This window comes from Passer domesticus, chromosome 12 (genome assembly GCF_036417665.1).
Source record: "Passer domesticus isolate bPasDom1 chromosome 12, bPasDom1.hap1, whole genome shotgun sequence".
Taxonomy (NCBI): domain Eukaryota; kingdom Metazoa; phylum Chordata; class Aves; order Passeriformes; family Passeridae; genus Passer; species Passer domesticus.
In genome coordinates this window covers 8,342,544-8,363,576 of record NC_087485.1, presented here as the reverse complement: position 1 = coordinate 8,363,576, position 21,033 = coordinate 8,342,544, and the positions used below count along the sequence as shown (strand labels likewise).

General features: G+C 41.2%; 3 protein-coding genes across 18 annotated transcripts in view; 1 reads left to right on the top strand and 2 right to left on the bottom strand.

The window, feature by feature from the left end:
* Positions 1-32: 32 nt before the first annotated feature.
* On the bottom strand, positions 33-5,440 carry HSDL1 (hydroxysteroid dehydrogenase like 1). 2 transcript variants are annotated; one of them, XM_064387270.1, is made up of 5 exons: positions 5,306-5,440; positions 4,300-4,532; positions 3,231-3,676; positions 1,178-1,405; positions 33-314 (listed from the first exon to the last, which is right to left on the bottom strand). In XM_064387270.1, exons 2-5 carry the CDS (start codon positions 4,517-4,519, stop codon positions 213-215), a joined length of 996 nt encoding a protein of 331 aa, XP_064243340.1. In that variant the 5' UTR covers positions 4,520-4,532; positions 5,306-5,440; the 3' UTR covers positions 33-212. The 2 variants fall into 2 exon arrangements, with proteins under 2 accessions (XP_064243340.1, XP_064243339.1); XM_064387269.1 differs by lacking the exon at positions 5,306-5,440 and adding an exon at positions 4,850-5,105.
* Positions 5,441-5,455: 15 nt separating this feature from the next.
* DNAAF1 (dynein axonemal assembly factor 1) lies at positions 5,456-17,489 on the top strand. 3 transcript variants are annotated; one of them, XM_064387266.1, is made up of 12 exons: positions 5,456-5,682; positions 6,836-6,971; positions 7,794-7,885; positions 8,719-8,940; positions 9,676-9,842; positions 10,097-10,218; positions 10,720-10,904; positions 11,367-11,624; positions 12,227-12,336; positions 14,979-15,047; positions 16,003-16,351; positions 16,658-17,489. In XM_064387266.1, exons 1-12 carry the CDS (start codon positions 5,553-5,555, stop codon positions 16,753-16,755), a joined length of 1,938 nt encoding a protein of 645 aa, XP_064243336.1. In that variant the 5' UTR covers positions 5,456-5,552; the 3' UTR covers positions 16,756-17,489. The 3 variants fall into 3 exon arrangements, with proteins under 3 accessions (XP_064243336.1, XP_064243335.1, XP_064243337.1); XM_064387265.1 differs by having other exon boundaries at positions 5,460-5,682; positions 16,000-16,351; XM_064387267.1 differs by lacking the exon at positions 5,456-5,682 and adding an exon at positions 5,789-5,809 and having other exon boundaries at positions 16,000-16,351.
* An 830-nt stretch (positions 17,490-18,319) lies between these two features.
* The window catches only part of HSF4 (heat shock transcription factor 4), a 37,001-nt gene continuing 34,287 nt past the window's right edge, over positions 18,320-21,033 (bottom strand). For 12 of the 13 annotated variants that reach the window (XM_064386306.1, XM_064386304.1, XM_064386305.1 and 9 more), the window contains one exon: positions 18,320-20,953. In XM_064386306.1, the coding sequence (XP_064242376.1) occupies positions 20,757-20,953 (197 nt within the window). In that variant the 3' untranslated portion in view covers positions 18,320-20,756. The remainder of the gene's footprint in view (positions 20,954-21,033) is intronic. The other variant, XM_064386309.1, reaches the window with a different exon arrangement.

Sequence of the window (21,033 nt, the reverse complement as noted above, 5' to 3'; positions counted from 1 at the left end):
AGATTAACATCCAGAACATCAGCACTCTGTCATAAAGGAAAGCAACAGAGGAGCTATTTAATACAAGGATACAGAGAGGATCCAGACTTCTGCTGTCTAGGTTAGGTAGCTTGCTTAACAAGGTATGGATAAGTTACAGTAAGTCCCCAAGGTGCATTACACGTTTTTGCAGCACTCTGATCAGAATTCTCTCGTGGGACATCGAGCTACTCCTATTTTGCTTTGGCTGCCAAAGCTTGCCTGCGTAGAATTCTGCTCAAATACAGAGCAAACCATGCCCACATCCACTCAGGGAGGCACTCGCCCAGCGTCAACTGCAGAGAGGCACAGGGAGACAAGAAAACAGAAAAAAAATTAAAGGAAGGGACAGATTAAGATACATTTAATTAAAGTAAACAGTTTCTCAAATCACTACTAAAGCAAGGCAAAAAGTGCTTGAATATCATGAGCTGAGCCTTAAATTCAACCCCTTGAAGCACACACATTCAGCTGTTTTGGATGCAGTGCCCACAGCTGAGCAGTTAAGTTCTACAAATACTGAATCCTGATTTGATCAAGTTCTCAACAGCAATTCTGTCCACTTCCATTAATTGCCACATTTTGCCAGAATGCATCCTGTCTCTTTTATTCCTTTTGGACTAATCCCCACTTCTTCATTTCCATAAGGAAGCCACTAGGTAGGACACAAGAGATGTGACCAATGCGCATAAAACCGTCTGCCTCAAAAATCAAAACCCTAACAAATGGAGGAAAATACAGTTTTTTTCCTGCTATTATTCCATCCTCCCTACCCACTCTTTCCCAAAGCACAAATATGCTCAATATATGAAGACTGAAAAAGCTATTTCTGTTTACAGAAGACAGTGAAACACTTGCCCAGTCAGCAACACCCCAAGGGAAATGAGATACTCTGCTTTTCAGTTAAAAGTTGTCTCTTTCCCATTTCTGCTGCGTATTTCAAGGGAGAATTGGATTCATTCTCTGATCTTAAAAATAAGCATGCCCAAGCATAAGTTTATAAAGCAGAACTTGTGAGAAAATATGACACAATGCCTTAAAGTCTACAGTATGTATTACACTTTTTCAGAATGAGCAGTTTTCATTCAGACTCCTAAGAAAACAAACAGCTGATTTACTTCTACTGACAAACATGAAATAGTTTAATGAATTCCATTACCTGTATTGCATGCTTCCAGCAACCAGTGGTCCTTATGGATAACCCAAGAGTAGAAACAGCATGACTTGCATATTCTTCAGCAGTAGGAAAAAAGATAGATCTCTTTGATATAGTGCTGCTGAATGATAACATTTTTGTAGTAGTTACAAATGGTGTCAGACTCTGAACAAAAATTCCTTTAGAGGCATACTCATAATGTAGTGCTCTACTGAAATAGTCCAAGTAGCTCTAGAAAAACAAAAGCAGAAAGACACTTTTTTTTTCTTTTTTTTAAACAATGAAATCTCAGGGCAAAGTTTTATTAAAATTACATAAAAGTTTTTTAAGTTTTATGTACCAGCTCAATAAATCTTAATAAATAATATAAAAATATTATTTTCTGAAGTATTATAAACATTTCTCTGTGTTATTTGCTATAAACCTGCCACAGTATACTAACTTGCAGGACAAAGTGACTGCTTATCACAATCTGACAATTTCTGCTTAAAAATAAGACAATACCATTTATTTCATCTAAAACAAGCACCTTATCTGGTCTGGGAGCATTGCAGACACTCTGCAGACAGCTCTACCTACTACTGTCAGAAGAAAAAAATAAAGTCCCATTCTTTAATATATTTACAGGTGAATTTTGCATTCAACTGTCTCCTCCAGAAGCCAGGTTATTCATTTCGTGGGACACTCTTAGGCAAAAAGAATCGTTAATGTGTACCTGCATTACCTCCTTTAGCTCATTTTACTTTTACAGACCAAGAAAAGCACAAGGCTGATAACTGGGACTGCTGGAATCAGACTGAAAAATGAGCCTGGCTCAGTTTTATCAGGGCAGCAACACTGATGCCTTCCCTGCTGTGCCACACAGCCAGGCCTCCCTGGGAAAGAGCATTTTAGACTCAGCTTGTGAGCAGATATCTTGCTGCTTCCATCAGCCTTGCAAAAGGTTTTCCCAACAGTTTGTTGGGAAAGCATCTTGTACAAATTCTCTTACAGCTGCTTTAGGAAAATTAAAGCAACCACTTCAAGCATTGTTCATTGTTAGTACACAAAGAGGCTTAGGATGTTACAGCAGCTTGTTCTCACTTCTGTGTTCTGAGGCCAGGCTCAAAGCTGGATTGCTGACCTAGCATTTGGATTAATTATCTCAGCTAAAACAAGAAACTTTGGTACATTTGTGATTCTTCTTTTTCATTCAAGCCTTTTAATTGTTTTAATTCAGACTGCAGTTCTACATACACTTAGCAAAATCAAAGGGGCAGATATTCTGTAATTGCAAGCCAGCTTCCACACTGAAGGAAATCTGTGAGGAGTTTTACACCTTGGGGTAGTAAAAGCTGCTTTTGCTCCAGGCCAAAGGAAATAAAAGAGCTATGTCAGGAGCAAGGCTACAACAGAGGGCAGCCACAGACAGCTGGAGCAATAACCACTTGTGTTTAGACACTGGATCTAGGTGAGAGCCTTCCACAATCCCAGCTGCTTTTGTGCATTCAGCAGCATGTCATGCTGTGTCAATCCACCATCACCATGAGCATTCATTCCTCCAGCACCACCCAGCTGCCCTGTCCTGTTCGTTATTGCTTGGATCTCTTCAGGAAGGACAATTCTGGGGGAGTTCTTCTCACTTGTCCCCAAATATGCCAGAACACTCATTGGTGGTACATGAAGCAGCAGCTTGATTTGGCCATGCTCCATGTCACAGTGGTGGCTTGAGCATGAGTATAACCCTTTTTGCTACCAAATATTGGTATGCAAGACTGGAGGTATGTGCACAGTTCAGCTGGAGAGATTAAATTCTTGACCCTTTCAATGAGGCCCACAGAACTGCCTCTCTGTGCATCTGAGAAAGGCAACATTTCTCCTAGAATGACTGTTGTGCCACACTTCACTCAAAATCCAAGAGCACTGACTTTGGTTCAAAGCTCAGCACTGGTGAGGATGAAGAGTTTACTGCATAATATATGTATCATTCACTCCAAAATTTAAACATTCAAGTATTTTGACATCCTTGCTGAATGTGTTTCCAGTGCACGCCATTTAACACTACAGCCCAACTTACTTTAGAGGCTCCATAGACTGTCGACATCGGCGTTGGCTGACAACAGACTGCTGAAGAAATGTTCACAACTGCCCCTTTCCTCTTCTTTACCATGCCTGGCAGCACAATATGTGTCATCATGGTAGCAGAAGCAATATTTACATGGATCAAGTCCCATAGAATATCCTCAGACAGATTAGTAAAATAGTCTGTGTAGGCATAAAATATTCCTACATTATTCACCAAAATCCCAATTTCTCTGTCTTTCAGAGCCTCCTTAATGCCTGGGTAGAGCTCACGCCCCTTGCTGAAATCAGCTACTATGAAATCTGTTTCCACTTTATAGGTTTCAGATATGCTCCTGGACACAGCCTCCAGCTTCTCTTTGTTCCGGCTGACTAAGATGATGTTGACACCATGCTTTGCCAGTTCTTCAGCATAAGCCTTCCCAATGCCATCTGTGCTACCTGCAAGAGAAAACAGCAATAGAACACAAAACTGAAAAACAGAGCAACGCCAGCCTTCTATTTTGACAGTTCTTTCAATTATAGCTTTATTCCTTTTTCTGAGATCATGTGGCACTAAATATATTGAATTCAAAGTCACAACAGTAAAGACAACACTGTCAACCACCTTCTGCAATTCCCCTCATAAAAGTTTCATATTTTCTATGACAAAAGAGAGCTCAAAGGAGAACCTTAATGAAAGGCAGGGATGTCAGAGGTGCAGGACTCAAACCCTGCTGAAGAACTAGGGCATATATGAACACCCCATAACAAAAAGAGGATCTTGTCTACATCTCTGTCTACACTTGTAGGTGATCAAGATGCACCTTGCAAATTTGAGCAACAATTGCTGTGATTCTTTCTCAGCAGTCAGTCAACTCGCTTAGCTTGCCCATCTCCTGAGGAATTAATTTATAAAGGCACTGAACAACAGCCACTGCTCAGGCAGATTAACCTGCAACCACAGATAATACAGGCTCCAGCCTGTGACGTGGAGCTCACCCAGCACCACAAGCTGCCAAGTTTCACAGCACTGGCACAGTATGTTACACAAACACAAGGAAATTCAGCACTTCATCTCTTACCCGTGACCACGGCCCACGTGCCGTACTTCTTGACGAGATCAGCCTCCCCACTCAGCCTTGGAATCACATGCAGCCTGAGCGCGCTGTAAGTGTCCAAGGCCAGAGACACAACCTTTCTGACTGTGTACCAAGCTCCAACAACAGCCAGGGCTTCCATATAGAAACTGCAGGAGTGACTGATTTCTCTGTACAAGAGGGAGAATCGATCCACGGCAGCCATGGTGATCACAAGCCTGAAAAAAAAAACATATACAGGCAATTACAATTGCCTCCTGAGCCATGTAAACTTTTCAGGCTGTATGGATAACCTTTGAGATGCAGCATTTTACAGTTTGAGCATTGTTTTGATGCAGAAAAAACAGCGTGCTAAAATTTGGGTGTCACCTACCATCAACCTCACTGGTTTAAGGTACTGTTTAGCACTTTTCCTAGGGTTGAACTATTAATCAGTTATACTGCAACAACAGTGATCACCGATTCTGTAAATAAAATAATTAAAGAAGAAGCTGAACAGGTGAAAATCAATGTTGGAAGATGAAAAACTACCTACACGAGAGGCAAGGATAACCAGCACGCTAGAGCTGAGACACAAAGAAACAACGAGCTCTTTCAAGGACAAAAACCCACGAGAGAGACAAAGCAGGCTCAGACAGCACGTCAGTCCCCAGCGCAGCCAAGAGCTCCGCGTCTGCCACTGTCCTTGAACCAGGGCACGGTGCAGCGCATCACGCACACCGCACTACCCGTGCCTCGCTGGGCTTTTACTGGTTAATCCGTTTTTTAAAAAAGCACAAATCCGCCCTCTCGCCGCCACGACCCGCCGTGCCGCCCGGCACCGCCACATCCCGCCCGCCCCTCGCCCAGGGCGGGACAGCGGGCTCGGGGCGCGCCGCCTCCGCGCAGCCCCAGCGAGCTGGCCCGGCGCCTCGGCCCCTCGCCCAGCCCCAGCCCGGGCTGCCCCGGACGGACCCCGCCCCGCCGCGGCCCCGACCCGCCGGCGCCTCACCCGCGAGGCCGGCCCGGGCCGGGCCCTCCGCCCGCCGCGCTGCCCGCGCCCGCCTGCGCCGCGCGGGGCCGCCGGGAGCGGCCGCGGAGCCTTGTGGGGCCGCGCGCGGCGTCGCCATGGCCACGGCTGAGGCGGCTGCCGCGGCTCGGGCTCCGCTCCGTCTCTCGCCTGCCGCCGACTAAAGGCTGCGGACATTTTGTCTGAAAAAGGCAGAGCGTACATCCCACCCCGGCTCGGGGGTGCTAGAATGCAGGCGGCGCCCGCTGGAGACCCGGAGAGCGGCCGCAGAGGGGAGGTCCCGGCGCCTGAGGCGCCGTTGGGCGGCAGCGGGAGCGGCGGTGCCCGCCCGGAGCGGGAGGGCAGCGCTGGCAGCACAGGTGAGCCCCTGGGGCTCGCCAGCACCAAGGCCTGCACATCGCATCACGGCTGTTCAGACTCTTCTGGATGCAAATACGAGTGTGTGCTTTCTGCCAGCAAAGTCACGGAAATCCTGACATAGCTGAGGTGTACTCAGTGGCTGTCTTCTTGTGGTCTTTTTTCCTTTCCCGACATTTCTTTACTTTACTGTTGCCGGAGAAGTATTTCTTGCAGTGTTGCTATCACACAGCCAACCTGACCTCTAAATCACAAGTGCCAGGCTGGGTCTGGGTTGCACTCAGAGGAAAATACACGTATTTTTCCTTAAATCGTTTGTATAAAAATCTTTCCAGCGGGTCCCTGGTCCGAGCTCCGCGCTCCAGCAGGGCCATCCCAGAGCACGGGCACAGGACAGTGTCCCGATGGCTCTGGAGCATCTCCAGTGGGGACACCCCACGCCCTGTCCGGGAAAACAGTTCAGTGCATGGTCACCAGCACAGTGAAGTTCTTCACCGTGTTCAGGTGTTCCTGTGCATCAGTTTCAGCCCATTGCCTCTTGTGATATTAATTATGTCCAATTATTGTGTTTTAATTACAGTCATGTTTAAGTAAGCTGGTACAATCGTCTTGTTTGCACTTTAAATGTATGAACTACAAGTGCAAGTAGAAGGTTCAGGGTACGTATCTGAAGAGACAAATACTGAAATTGGAATTAATCAAAGGCAATGTAAAGACACCTTCCAAGGAGCACAAAAAGAAAAATTTGTAAAAGAGCTAGACTAATGTTGCTTGGGATGACTGATACTCCATTGCTGAAATCTCTTTCCAGTAAACTCAAAATTGGTGTTAATTAAATGTAATATATATTAGATGTCTAACACCATCAGATCATTGGTGTCAGTACTTTATTGTGACTGTACATTATAAGAATATTAAGAATAATGGGTACTATCTGACTTCCAGATATTTTAAAAAATCAAATATGCAGATTTCAATTGCTACTATTTATTTTATGATGCTGTTAAAAAAAGTTAAGTTTCATTAAAAATCTCAGCAGAAATCTTGGTTAAAACACTCTCTTTAAATTCATATTCAAGTGCTCTTCAATATTTCTATGACACAATTTCCCCACCCTTGCTGTTAAATTGCAATTCATTTTCTTATTTTAAAAAGCTGATAAAACTCAAGAGAAAGAAGTCAGCTGTGTATCCAGAGCAGATCAAGAGAACAAACAAAAATCAGGTGTTGATCAGAAGTCTGGAACCAGCTCATCCAGCCAAATGACAGAAGAAAAGAGAGGCTCTGTGAGGTAATACATTGTGGGTGTGTTGGCATCATCAGAAGTTTTGTTATTCTGTGTGTTCATCTCAGTTCTGGAGAACAGTTTTGAAAATGAACTTGAGAATAATGGATAAATCAGCTACTAGTGATATTTCCAGCATCTGGAGAGATGTTTGGGTTTTATGGCCACTGTAGCAAACTACATTCTAACCACATGATGAAATCATTTAATGGATCTGGAGAAAATTGTGCAAACTCCCGTGGAAGTCATGTGCCAGGAGATTTAACCCTTTCTCTGCATCACTTCAGACAAAGCATTCTGTTCATTCCTAGTGGCACTCCCAGCCAACCAACAGCTGTGTAGCAAAACTTTCTTGAGTGCTATTTTGGAGTCAGCATTTCAATAAAATGTTGGGTTGATCACCATTGATTTTTCTCGTCTGAGAAAAATATTGCATTTTAGCTCTGCCACCAAAGGTCCTGTACCAAAGCAGCAAGGAACAGGGGAAGGAACTGGAGAGGAAGCTAACATTGGAACCAGAAGCTAACATAAAATCAGGCTGCCCTTTTCCAAGAATATGGAGTCTCTAATTCCCTGCCCATTTTCCTATAAACCCTCTTGTTTTTTAGCAGAAGGCCCTGGTAACTCACTTCGAAGGTAGAAATGAAAAGCCACACTAAAAAAAACCCAGCACTTTTTAAAATTTGGAATATAATTTTGAAAGCTGTAGCTATTTCTCTTTCATGAAAGAATTGTTAATTGTGTTGCAGTGGAATCTCTAAGGAAACCAAAGATCTCAGAATATGCACTGAAATACATATTTTTCTTCTGCTTTCTGTACTATTTTAGAATGACAAAAAAGATTCTGCTAGACATCTGTAAACAGCAGAAATTATACTGGACCCCGTACTTAAATGATACACTGTACTTGCATTATAAAGGTAAGATGTGGACATGACTGCCTAGCTTGAGCATTCTAAGTAGCATTTTAGCAGAGAATCTACTTCATGGCTCACTGAAGTAAGGTATCTAGTCATTCTTCTAAATTAGAACACAATTTTGTGTAATACTGGATTTGGGAAACAAAATGAGTCAATAAGAAGGTACAAAAGTAAACTGTACATCTAACTCACTTTGTGGAGCCACCCAAAGGATCAAGAGGAATCAATGGACATATTTTTGGTTTCTTTTACTGAAACAGGAGCCTCTGAGAAATGTAAATTATCATACTGGCCTGGGTTGCACTCAGAGGAAAATATACGTATTTTTCCTTAAATTGTTTGTATAAAAATCTTTCCAGCTTTTGGAACTTTTTTACTGCCATGTAAAAATGGTCAAGAGGAAAATAAACAGTAAATACTTGCTGCATGTTTGCAAACACTACTAAAAGAAACAAAATGTGTTAGAATGAACATTACCCATCCTCTGGTGATCTCTGAGCAGGTTTTTGCATGATGCAGTTACTTGGTTCAAGTTAGCCTAAGAACTCTTCCAAATAAAAAGGATATGCTACCTTCTGCATTCACCCTTGGTTTTGCTATGTATTATTTAGCATCTAAAGGGCTGCTGAGATACAGACCAGAATAGCTACCAACCTGGTTTTGCCCTGTATGGGCCACAAACAGTACCAGGAATTAATTCAGTGGAAATACTGCAGTGACTTCAGTAGCAGTGTTCTCTCAGGCTGTTTCAGGTTTCATGGAATTTTCTCATCCAAAGAGCCATTATCAGCCAATGCCATTTCATTTTAAACCATCTTTTTTTTTCTCTGCAGGATTTGATCGAGTGGAGAATCTTGAAGAATATACAGGACTGAAGTGTTTGTGGCTGCAATGCAATGGCTTAAGAAAAATTGAGAACTTGGAGGCTCAGACAGAGTTGCGTTGCCTCTACCTGCAACTCAATTTAATTGAGAAAATTGAAAACCTTGAACCTTTACAAAAGCTGGATTCCCTCAATATCAGTAACAACTACATTAGAACCATTGAGAATCTCTGTAAGAACTGTTGTTGCAACAGGTTTTATCCTCTGGCAAGCCCATATTTCCTAAGCTCTGACTAAGCCTTTGTTAGTGGCACTAGTTTAAAAGGATTTTTTAATTTGTGTTAGAATTTTGCACAATATCCATACCAAAGCCCACAGGGCTTCTGTGGAGGAAGAAAACTTATGTTGAGAAACAGACAATACTACTACTACTACAGAAAAACTACATGGATACCTAGGATAATTAAGTAGTTTTTCCTCACTTCTTAATACCATCTCAATACTTATCTGTGTTGCAGGCAGGCTGACAATCCCGTTTTCACCATTTACTTTACAGTTACGATGTGCTTTGGCAGTTGCAGGCACAATTACCAAATCTTTCATACCTGCTAAAATATTGATTCTGTCTTTAGCAGAAAATAAAGAACTATTTCTGTACATTACAACTTGCATACATTTGAGAATTTTGAAACACAAGCTCTTGCTTTTGTTTAACTGATTAGTTTGAAATGTGAATTAAAAAAAACCTCCCATCCTAAAACCAAGCACCTATTTTTCCCTGGGGTGAAGAAAGCAGCTTTGGAGGCCTAGCCAAAAATTATATATAGCAGAATAAAAAATTTAGAAAAAAGCTCCAAATTCAATATAAACTATGAGTTTGACAATGCAGCTTTTTACTTGCTCATAAAACCCTTTGTGAAGTGACAGCTCTTACCTTTCCTTTCATTGTACTGTTCTTGTCTGGCAGCTTGTCTGAAAGTCCTGCAGACTCTGCAGATCGCTCACAATAAGTTACAGACAGTGGAAGACATCCAGCACTTGCAGGAATGCCCAAGTATTTCTGTTCTTGATCTTTCCCACAACAATCTGAGCGATCCAAGTATTGTAGCTATTCTGGAGACCATGCCCAATCTGGTAAGCCAAAAAGAGCTGAGGGTTTGTGTTTGTGTGGGGGTGAACCCCATTGAGTGGCTTTGGTGGGTAGTTCAGTGCACAGTAGGTGTCAGTCTAAAAGATACATCATTAAACATTGTTTTGTTTCTGGTAGATCACCTGTAACACCTTGGATGTTTTATTCATTTCTTGCTTTTGAAATGACAGAGGAAGTACATATCCAGCCTGGGGTTTTTGCTACTCAAGCTTAAAAATTGTTTCCCTTGTTTCTCTAGCATGTGCTGAATTTGATGGGGAATGAGGTGATAAGGAAAATTGCTAACTATAGAAAAACACTGACTGTTCGACTGAAACAGCTGACATACCTGGATGACAGACCAGTGTTCCCAAAGGATAGGTAAGAACACAGCCATCTTTACACAGCTATAAGAATCAAGTGCTAACAATCACTCATCCATTTTTTGTCAGTACTGTCATGGAAGAAAGATTGACCAGTGTAATTTATTGAAGGTGGATGACTTTGAGGAGAAGAGTATTGTACTACAGAGTTCTACATCTAACATACCTAGGAAAAATTATTTTTTCACAAAATAGTTTTGAACAGAATTGTCTCACACCATGTCTGTAGACCAGAGGCAGATCCTGACTTCAACAGAAACTGAGCAGGTGTCTGAAACAGCTGAGCCAAAATCAGACCAATCTCTGGTGATGTAATTTGAATATTTCTGCTTCTTTTGTGAGATAAATTTACATCCCTGTTGCATAAGGGATTGTCACTGCTATCTGCTTTTTTCTCCTGCAGCTATTTTGTGCTGTTGCAAAATCTTTTAAACTTCTCTCTCATTGCAAAGGTGGGCTTTTATAGCTGTATTACAGTGAGCTTTTGTGTTTTCATTAGAGCCTGTGCAGAAGCCTGGGCTGTTGGAGGGCTTGAAGCTGAGAAAGCAGAAAGGGAAAAATGGGAAACCAGAGAGAGAAAAAAAATCCAAGATAGCATTGATGCTTTAGCAGCAATTAGGCAAAGAGCACAGGAAAAGAGGAGACAAAAGTGCATGGAAGGAGTTGCAACAGATACCCAAGAAGGTTTGTGCTTACTGTTTTGGAAGATGTCTGTGACCACTTCAATTTGAATGTGCAGAAGAGTCTTTACCTGATACATCTTTGGATTGGCTAACAACTAAAAAACTTTTTTTCAAGTAAGTGGATTGCACAAAGGAGAGGGTAACCAGCACTTGTTGCTGATCCATCAAAATCCTCAGGGATGTATTTCAATATGTAGTCACTTGTGAGCCTTTTCAAAGTATTAGAAATACCAAACATTTATTATTTAAGCATTTTCTCTAGATGATTTTTTTTCCTGGGGAACTTCTGTTTGCTGGGGAGTTGAGATGGGAAAACAGCATTGGAAGGACTACTCATCCATGGATAGCTGCTCAAAGTAGGAGCTTTTGATGCATGTTCTAGCCCATTGTAGCAGTGTTTGGAAATTTAAAATGAGCAGTGATAGATTAGCTCAGCAATTTTTATGAATTATTTCTTCTGTAGGAGCACCTGCAAATTCAAAAGATGGTGATGGAATCTCTAATACATCAGAAACTTCAAATAGATCAGAAGAAGAAGCTCAAGAAAAGACTGAGGAACTTAAAAATGAGGGGTTTGATGCTTGTGATGAAGTGGTAACACTTCCACCAAATAGAGAAGATAGCAGAGATTTCACATCTGGAAATATGCCTGATGAAGTTCAAGAGGATGCACAGGAACCAGACTCTTACAAGTGTGCAAATTTGAACCAGGAGGCAGATGGTAATGTACACAGTGAAGAGCCAAACCAAACTGAGCATGCAGAGATGATGAGCCAACCTCTCAGTGAAGCACTGCTTCTGCTGTGGCTCAAGCCAGCTAATTCATACATAAAAACATTTCACTAGATTCCCACAGTGACTAGGTGAAATCAAGCAATACTGGTTAAAATATTGCTTAAATACAATAAATAGTAAATTTCTGAAGGCTTAACCTGCCATTTCTGCAACTTAAAGGTGGAACTTCACTTCTCAAACATGCCAGGTTTAGTGAAAGGCCAGGAGAGTTTCCAGACTTCCCTTGCTCCCACATAAACTGAGCAGTCTGTCTGCCAACAGAAGCTGGTCATCACTCTAGAGATGGTTTTGTACCTTCATACATGGAGAAATGCTTTTAGAGATTTGTGGAACACATTATTGCAAAATGCAAATATTAATTTATACAAAGGAGAGAGACCCAGAATATAATAGAAAAACAAAGCTTTGGATTGAGCTGTGGATCCTGCAATGGTAGTCAGTCCCCAGCAGTCTGGTTCTGCAGTGCTTGCAATGTACATGTTTTTTATTCAGTTAGTTTTCTACGACTGACTATTGATTATTCTGCAGATCTGCCAGGACAGGAGGGAGTTACTGACCAGGCTGAGCTTCCTGAGGGGGAGGAGAAATATGAAATTGAACAGTTCAAACTGGAGACACTGGCAGCACTTTCTCTTGATGTATGTATTGAATTCAGACTTTGAGAAGTTCACATGTGTGTATTGTCTTCTCCAACTTAATTCTTGTAGCATTCTGGCTAATAAAACTGTATGGTCAGGTTTTTAAGAAAGGTCTATTGTTAGGAAAAATAAAAAAAACAAGACAGAAAGAAAAACTCAAGAAGTAAAGCTGCAGGGGTATTCTCTCCACTGGAGCATTTATGAAGAATTCTTCCAAAGTTTATTTTGTCCTTGAATTTTTTATCCTATAAATCCTTTTGTCCTGTGAATCACCTAAAGTTGACCTTCTATCTTTGTCATTTCTCTGGAGAAGCTAATGAGGGCTCTCATTTAAAAACAGAAATTACAGTGAAAAAAATCTAGTAGACACATTTGTCCTCTTAATCAAAACCCAAATGAAATGTGCAATTGAAAATGTGACCTATTGCAGAAAAACCCTAGGGAAGAAATAGCACCCCCATCATTGTAAATGTTACCCAGCAGTATTAGATACTATAAATTAATTCTCAAAATAGAACTCTGATGTCTGTTTCCAGGAAGAGCAAATGTACATTATTCAGACATATAATAAGTGATGTACATTATCTATTATCTAAAATGTCTATCTGATACAACATTTAAATGTGTTTACCACATTGAACCATGAGGAGGACATAGATACCACTGAAAAATACAACCTCACTTCAAAGGAGAATTGTTCAACATGTCCTAATTAGGACACTGCTGATAAACTGATAGTGTCAGACTATGATATAATCAGCAATAAAAGCTTCTGACTTCCCAGAGCACTTAACAGACTCTGTGATACCCTGTACTGCCATTGTTAACTACTGGCAGAAAAGCCTCCTATCTCTGCCATGCTCTTAACTTCCCAGGCAAAAATTCCATGTTCTTGAAGGGCTCAGCCCACTGCTTCACTGGAGGGTTTGCTGCTGCCTCCTCCTGTTTGGCTGTTTTTAATCATAGCTTAAAAAAAGGTAGTGGAGAGAATGGGCAGAAATTAAATTATGCACAATATTATTATTAAAAGTAGATCTTACAGGGTCTGAAGTAAATATGTAGTGACACTGTAGGTACCCACAATGTGAAGATCTCCTTGATTCACTGTTTGTTTTTCCTTGATTCTCTATGGCACCATAGGATGATCCTGTGCACAAACTTCAAGCCAGTATAAAAGTAACTCTTAAGCAGACATCTGTGGAGTTTTAAGAGATGTAAAATGTGGGACTATTTTAATTCTACAGAAGGGAAACAAACCCAAATCACACACTAATACACTAATTTCAGTGTTTTATGCTACTTGTTCTCCAACAATATTTAGGAATAGAAAGAGCCTCTCCCCACAGCCTCCAGTACTTACCCCACTGCAGATATTCCAAAGAACCTGAGTGCTGACATTGCAGGGAATGGCTGGGAAGATCCAATGGTGAGAGGCTCTGGAGCAGCACCACAGTCCTTATTCTTATCCTGAGTCTCTAGATGGTCTCAGGGGCAATATAAGGGAGAAGAGTGGAGGAGGATAACTGAGTGGTTATGACATCCCTGTGTCAAGCAGAAACAAGCTCCTGTTGCTGCACCTGCCTTGGCAGTGTGGGAATCACATTCCCACATACCTAGACTGGGTTAACTTGTAGTTGATCTGCAAATGCACCTCATGACTGAAACAAGACTAAGACTTATTCTATCTCCCTGTTGACATCAAACTCCACATTAGTTTCAGATCTTAATTTGTACATTTTTAATGCAATTTTTATAAAACTCTGTGACTTCAGGACATGCTGCACTAGCTGCAACCATATCACGAAGGATAAATTTCCTTTCTTGATTTGAATTGTGTAATCATCTTCACCACACAAGACACTACAGATGTTCCTGATGCTTCCATGCCAAGCAGCCTGCTACATTAAGTGCTAAAAATATCTAAAAACAAAATGAAATGCTTATCCCAGTATTGACCTACAGTAAAAAAAATGGCAAAAAGGTATTAGTTTCTACCTGTGATTTTGCATTCCCACCTTCTGTGTTTCCTTTCATGTCAGCAAATGATAGTTGTCTGAGATAATATTTTCTAGTGAAAAGCTGAAATTATCAGACCTGTCTGAGGAAAAACAGTTCTCAGCAAGTTTGCAGTTCTGTGTCTTAATTATGAGGCATTCACAGTAAAACATTGGTTTATTAGGTGTATTTAGGTTAAGAGAGTTTATTTGATATGTAGTGTCAGGAAGACTGCAGGACTGGAATTGGCACTTACCCATAGAGAGGGGTTGCAATTGGGATTGTCTATTGAATAGACAGGAAACAGCAAAGAGAATAAACCATGTTTGCTTTTAAAATCCTGGTAATGCCTCACTCTTTATCCTGTTTTCTTTCATAATCACACAGCATAGTAGAAAACAGCATTCAGTCTGACATTAGGGCTATGCTTTCCCGTTTGCTGTTTCTGGACAGAGATGAATTTTCCCTTTCCCACATGTGCTTAACAGCAAACTGTGCCCATGAGAGGATGGCAGGGGGTGCTGCTGGCTGTGGCCTCACACCTGATGAGCACTGCTTTGGAGGAGTTGGCCAATGAGCCAGAGATGTCATTTTCCATGGGTTACAGTAGCTCTTCCCACTGATTATTGATCTGTGATTGTTTTCAGGAACTGCCTGATTTGGAAGATGTAGTTGTAAATGAGTTTCCCCCAGAAGATGAAATCTTTATTCAAAAGGTAACATTTTCATTAATTACAGTAATGAAATTTCCCTAAACACATTTGCAAAGGTTTTGCAAAATGAGGATAATCCAAGTTGTGAAATGCTTGTTTGGGAGATGCAATCACTTATGAATTTACAAACTAAAAGGGATGGTTTCAGCAGTTCATATCTACATGTAAATCTTCCTTTGTTTAAATCTTTTTTATATTCTTGTCTAGCAAAAATAAAATAAAAACTTATGACCAGTAATGCAACAGTTACATAAGTTTAATTTCTTAATAGCATGTAGTGTTGTACTAAAGATTAAACTGTACCAGTATTAAAATGGTAATATGAGAAAAAAGAAGAGAAAAAGGAAGACAGCAAAGCTGAAAAGCACAGTTTTGATTCTCTTGCTGATCATAGAATCACACTGGCCTTGCTGGAGACAGAGGCTGGTACAGGATATGCTCTGAAAAGTCTTTCCAAGATAATGCCAACTGTTCCTACAGTCAGCATAAGGCATGGAATTGATTTGCCCTTTTGATCACAGATTCATAACGGGGTTGCAAAATGTCTTGGCTAACAAAGCCTCCAATGAAAAGAAGGCAAGGAAAGAGGATCAGGGAAGGAGGATGTGTTAGCAGCTGTCCTGCTCCAAAGGCTGCTCAGCTCTCCACTGAAGCAGATGAAGATGTTGGTCAGGTTCCTCTGTTTGGAGTAAAATATTAGAACAGAGCCCACACACTGCTCTTTTTATGAACTGTTAATTAGTTTATGGTCAGTTCATTGGTGATTCCTGAGAAATTGCTAATCTAAGATTCATTCACAAAGCAGCAGAGCTTACATATTAAGCATATATTTGATATAGTTTATGAGAACAGCACATTAAAGCTGACAACATTTACATGGATCCAGGAGATATTTACCCATCCTTTGGCTTTTATATCTAAGAATAATTTTTCAATTACATTTCTACCTTTGCAGCAGGACTATCACCCAAAGATTGAAATAATTTCTGAAGTGACAAATGACAGCAATTCCACATTAGAAGAAAACAATGAAAGTATGCTTGAGAATTCAGTAGAAGAAGTTCCAACAGCAATTTTTTCAAATGTATGTCAGAACCATAAAGAGCATGAAAAGGAGCACTTAAGACCCTTTCTAAAAAGCTTATTTACAGAGCCTGATAATTCAGAGGGATACCTGGAGATCAAAGATGAAGAGGTAGCCCCTTTGAAACCCTTGATACAAGAGGTAACCACTGAGCCCAAGGATCATCTGCTGTTGTCACCAGTCTGTCACCAACCAGATGGCCCAAGCTTGTGGGAAGAGGATGGTAAGATTACAGTGACATTATTAATCCTGGAAAAAACAGGGCTGGTACAGACACACTAAGGATCTGTTCAGCTCCTGAAGGATCCTACGAAGGATCTATTGAATGTTGTTTGTTACAATCACCTCTACCACTCATTTATGTGGGAATAGTAATAAATTAGGAATGAAAATGTTTTCTTTTTCTACAGAGAATTTCCTACTGATTTTCATTTAAATGGTTTTAAAAAATTGGGCTCTATATTTCTTTTTTCAGTATTAAAGACCATGAGTAAGCTTCATTTGCCCTTTGCTTTTGTGCTTTTAACAGGGAATGGCAGTGACAGAGAAGCACAGGGCCTGGCTGAGGGGGAAGGATGTCCTCATAAAGCACAAGGTGACAAGGATGATGAGAGTGGATTGGATTAATCACTTAGGGAAAAAACAGACCAAATCTGGAGCACAGTGTGGAAATATTTCAAAGAATGGGGGCTGGCAATGGGACCATTTGTTAAAGCTGATGTAACACTGTGATACCAAAACTCACTGCCCTTGGCTCCAAGCTCCTCGGGGCAGCTGCAGGTCACTGCTTTGAAAACTATTGTTTTGAGGTTAAATTCCAGTCTTGTGTTATTTGTGTCTTTGCATCCTTCTAGAAATGCCTTAGTTACATGTTTATGTACCAGAGTTTCATTACAGATGTAGTTTCAAGCATAATTCAGTGTGTCTGTCATTTGACTAAATAAAAATTCTATTTGTAACCACATGTATTTTCATTTTAAGTCCATACTAGTGTACATCATAGCAGATGTACTCCAATGGCAAATGGAGATTGCTTCTTGATGGAATATTTTACTGATCTAATATTCCTTAACATTATGATTGTTTATGCCTTAAAAGATAGAGAAATAGCATCCATGCACAGAAAATCTGGTTTTACCTTTTGGGGCATCTGTAATGAAACATACACTTATATCTGCTGCTTTTATTGTTTTGCATTGAGATGTGTCTCAGGATCTGTATTTTGAATATAGCCAAGTTTAGGTTAATGTCTTTTTTCATATTTCTATACATCTGTAATAATTTGTAATAAATAGAATTTAACAGTTGTTTTAGATGTGCACATTTAAAGAAATAAAGTATCACTGTGGGCTTGTTGAAAAGATGTATTTCCTATCACCTGGGCTTAGGTGCCATCTGGTGGCAAGAGAACCAAACCTCACAGTAACACAAAATTGTGAAAGCCCTCAGAGAGGACAACACGATTGCTTTGAATTTCATCCATTTTCCCCCTACACGAGTTAAAACATGCTGCCAAAGCCTTGGCCTCCAGGACAGGGTGGGGGTGAGCCAAGGAACTGTGGAGCTCAGGAACAGGGTTATATGAAAGCACCAGAGCTGGAATCTGCTCTTCAGAAAGCTGCAAATGCTGCCACCAACCTGTATGAGCTCCATCCTAAAATGTAGCTGCTTCCTTTTCTGACAGAAAGCTGGATAAGGACTCTTTTAGGACTTTGGGTTTTGCATTTTCCATGCTGTGTTTGGTGCCTGTCCTGGTATCCACTTACTACACTAAAAACAAGTAAGCAGAAAGGATCACATTATATTTGCAAACAAAAGGTTTAAAAAAATAATCCAAGAGTGAAGTTTGAGCTCTGTTATCACTGAAAGCAAGAAAAATAGAAAAATTAGGGAAAAAAGAGCAGCAAATAGTTTCAAGAAGCATAGATTCTTTTACTGTGATCCTGATTTTACCAGCTATATCCACCCTGAGTGGCATTTTAGTTTGAAGAATTCAGCAGCTTTCCAAGCTGTGTTTACTTGGCCACATTTTAGATGGGACATTTTAGATTTAGTTCACACAGTGACCACAACCCATCCGTGGGCCCTCACAAGGGAGTCTGAATGCTTCTTCACTTGTCACTGAGGACCTGGGAAGGAGAAAGGGAATAAGGGACAAACGAAAGGAGTGAGAGAAATGCCAAAGCAGGACTAAATGAGAAAAATGAAACATGTTTAATTAGTGTCTTCTGTAAAACTTTACAAATGTACAGCATAGTGCAAAAACGCAGTCTCAGCACATCACCTTCAAGTGAAATTACAATGTAAAAAGCCAAGGAACACAAGCTTCCTTCTGCACAGGAATGGCCCCCGAGTGCTCTTCCTGGAGGTTCCTCTCTCACCATCAAGCTCCAATCTCATGTTTATAGTAGAGCAAAAAGCCTAAAGAAAACCCCTGGAACCCTCCTGAGAGGCTTCTCCCCACGAGCACAGGCTGGAGCCTGAGACAGAGCCAGGGCCCAGCTGCACCTGGCTGTGCTCACAGGGCTCATTTCTCAACCCCAACCAGACCATCCCGTCAGACACGAGCTGTGCCCAGCCTCAAGCACGTGACAGGCTCCAGAGAAACACAGGAAAACTACTCAGGAGCTGGAAGTCAAGCATGTGCTTAAATAACTTGTTGCATCAATACATTCAGTGTTAACATGACAGCAGCCTGGAGTGTGGAAGCTCAGACAAGGGTGTAAATCTTGAGCATACACTGTCGGTGTCAGGAGACACCAGGCAGTTTTCAATTACCTATGAGAAAAGAAGTGAACAGAGTGCAACTCAATGACTTTCCATCACTGGAAAGGGCAAAATAGGGTGGAAATGGGCTGATCTAGGTGAAATTTCTAAGCACAAATCTGTCAAAAAGAAAAACCTTGTCCAGGATACACTCAAGCACATCATCTAAATTCCAGGCCAGTGGGGGCTGCTGGAATTTTCCCTTAGTCCTGAACACAAACAGTGGCCAGGATTAATTCAGGAGCTCTCACAACCTCTCTCCTGCACAGACCACACCACCAAGGCAGTGACAGAGCTCCCAGCACAGGACTCAGCTGGGCAAAAATGTGCTCAAAAGTGAATGTTTCTGAACTAACACATTTGTTCACACAGTGATAAATGGATGGAGGAAAGGGCTGTGACAGGAAGGTCTATTTTAAAAGTGCTCATCTTATTGAGGAGATTTTGAGCCTGCACTCATCTGAGTGATTAGCTACACTTTGGGGTGGATGCTGCTTGCCCACAATGCTCAGAAATGTGGTTCATAACCAAGAATTGTCATGGCAATGAAGGCAGGCCAAGCATTTTTTCAGATAATACTGGCGCAGCTTAAACCTCCCTGTCTAAGCCCTGAGGAGGCCTGAGTTAATTGAATTTCCTGGGTCTGTCCTACTGCATTTGGGTAACCTTCCTAAGGAAAAGCAACTCAGGGAGAAGATACTGAGATAAATAATACGTTCTCATTAGAACTACAGCATAAAAAACAAAGCTGTGCTTTGTTGAGGAACTCAGTTATCAGAAACCACATGGATGGGGAAGGTTAGCTCAGCCTTTGAGGCTGGTCTCAGATGCACAAAGGACAGAAGAAAAGTTTGTGGGACATGGTGGACTAACCATTCTGCCTCTCTCCTACACTGAGCAGCTGAGAGTCCATCTAAAAAGGGGATCCAATAAATTAAACTGTTTAATCAGATCTTACACATCAATAAATCAACAGGCACATCTTCAGGGGAAATAGAACAGGTCAAAACCAAGGGAAAAAAACCCATTGGACTGGACATGAAATACTTAGCCAGCACCAAAACCCAGAGTGCACTCCCTCAGCCCTCTCTGCACATGGAAAATTGTGTGTGCAGAAAAGTCTATCCCTTTTCTAAGTATGGAGTGCCCTGCCTATATGTAAGAGAAAATGAATGTGGGGCAAAACAAATCCCAAACAACAAAACTCTCAACTCACCATGGGATGTTTTGTGGCCTGTGATGATCTGTAGCTCCCCTAGGAGCCAGGGGCACATTCCTGGTGGGGTCACTCAGAAAACAAGCTTCTACATAGCCCAAGAGATCTTTTTTCCTACTCACCCTAGGAGGAAGAGGTGCATCCCATAAAACCCAGAAAATGGTTAAAAAAATCTTTTTAGAGCATTGGACTGGCATGTAGAACTATTTTCCTATTCAATTACCAGCATCAACAAGGGTCAGGCATCTTAGCTAATCTGTGCTAATCTAACAGTTTGCCATTGCAGGCACTAGTCAGGATCACTATTTTATGAAGTCTCAGGACTTTCAAGCTACTCTTCACTTAAATTTTATTAAAAGATTTGAAATTTCTAAAGTATTTTCAAGGAAAAAAAATTCTGGCAAGTTCTCACTCCGCCTCGGAGCAAGCACCAGAAGTAGCATTTTGTTTTAAAAAACACTGAAATCCAGGTGCAGGGAGGATAATGCAACAGCTACTGACCATTTCCACCTACTAAAAAAAAAAAAAAGAAAAGTGCACAAAAAGAAACTCTATTGCAGGTTTCTGAGTCGGTTTTGTTTCTTCACATTCAAACCTGTGGATGCTTGGATGGGTGGGAGAGAGGTTTTGTTTCTTGGGAGCAAAATCACTGGCTGTTGTCCGTGGAAGAACTCAGGTTTAGAGGGATATCCCCTTGGACACCCACAGAGGACATGTAGGAAGCTGTATTTTCAGAAGGAACATAAAGTGATGAATTTTCAGGCAAGCTGATGAGGTCGTTCCCAAAGATGGACTGACGGTCGAGGAGGAACTGCTGGGCACTTTCAAGGATGACATCTTTCCCTAGGAAGAGGCAGCAGAAAATTCAGCTTCTGGAAGGCAGGCTGCCTAGTTTTACATATGTAGAACTGAAAAGTGACAAA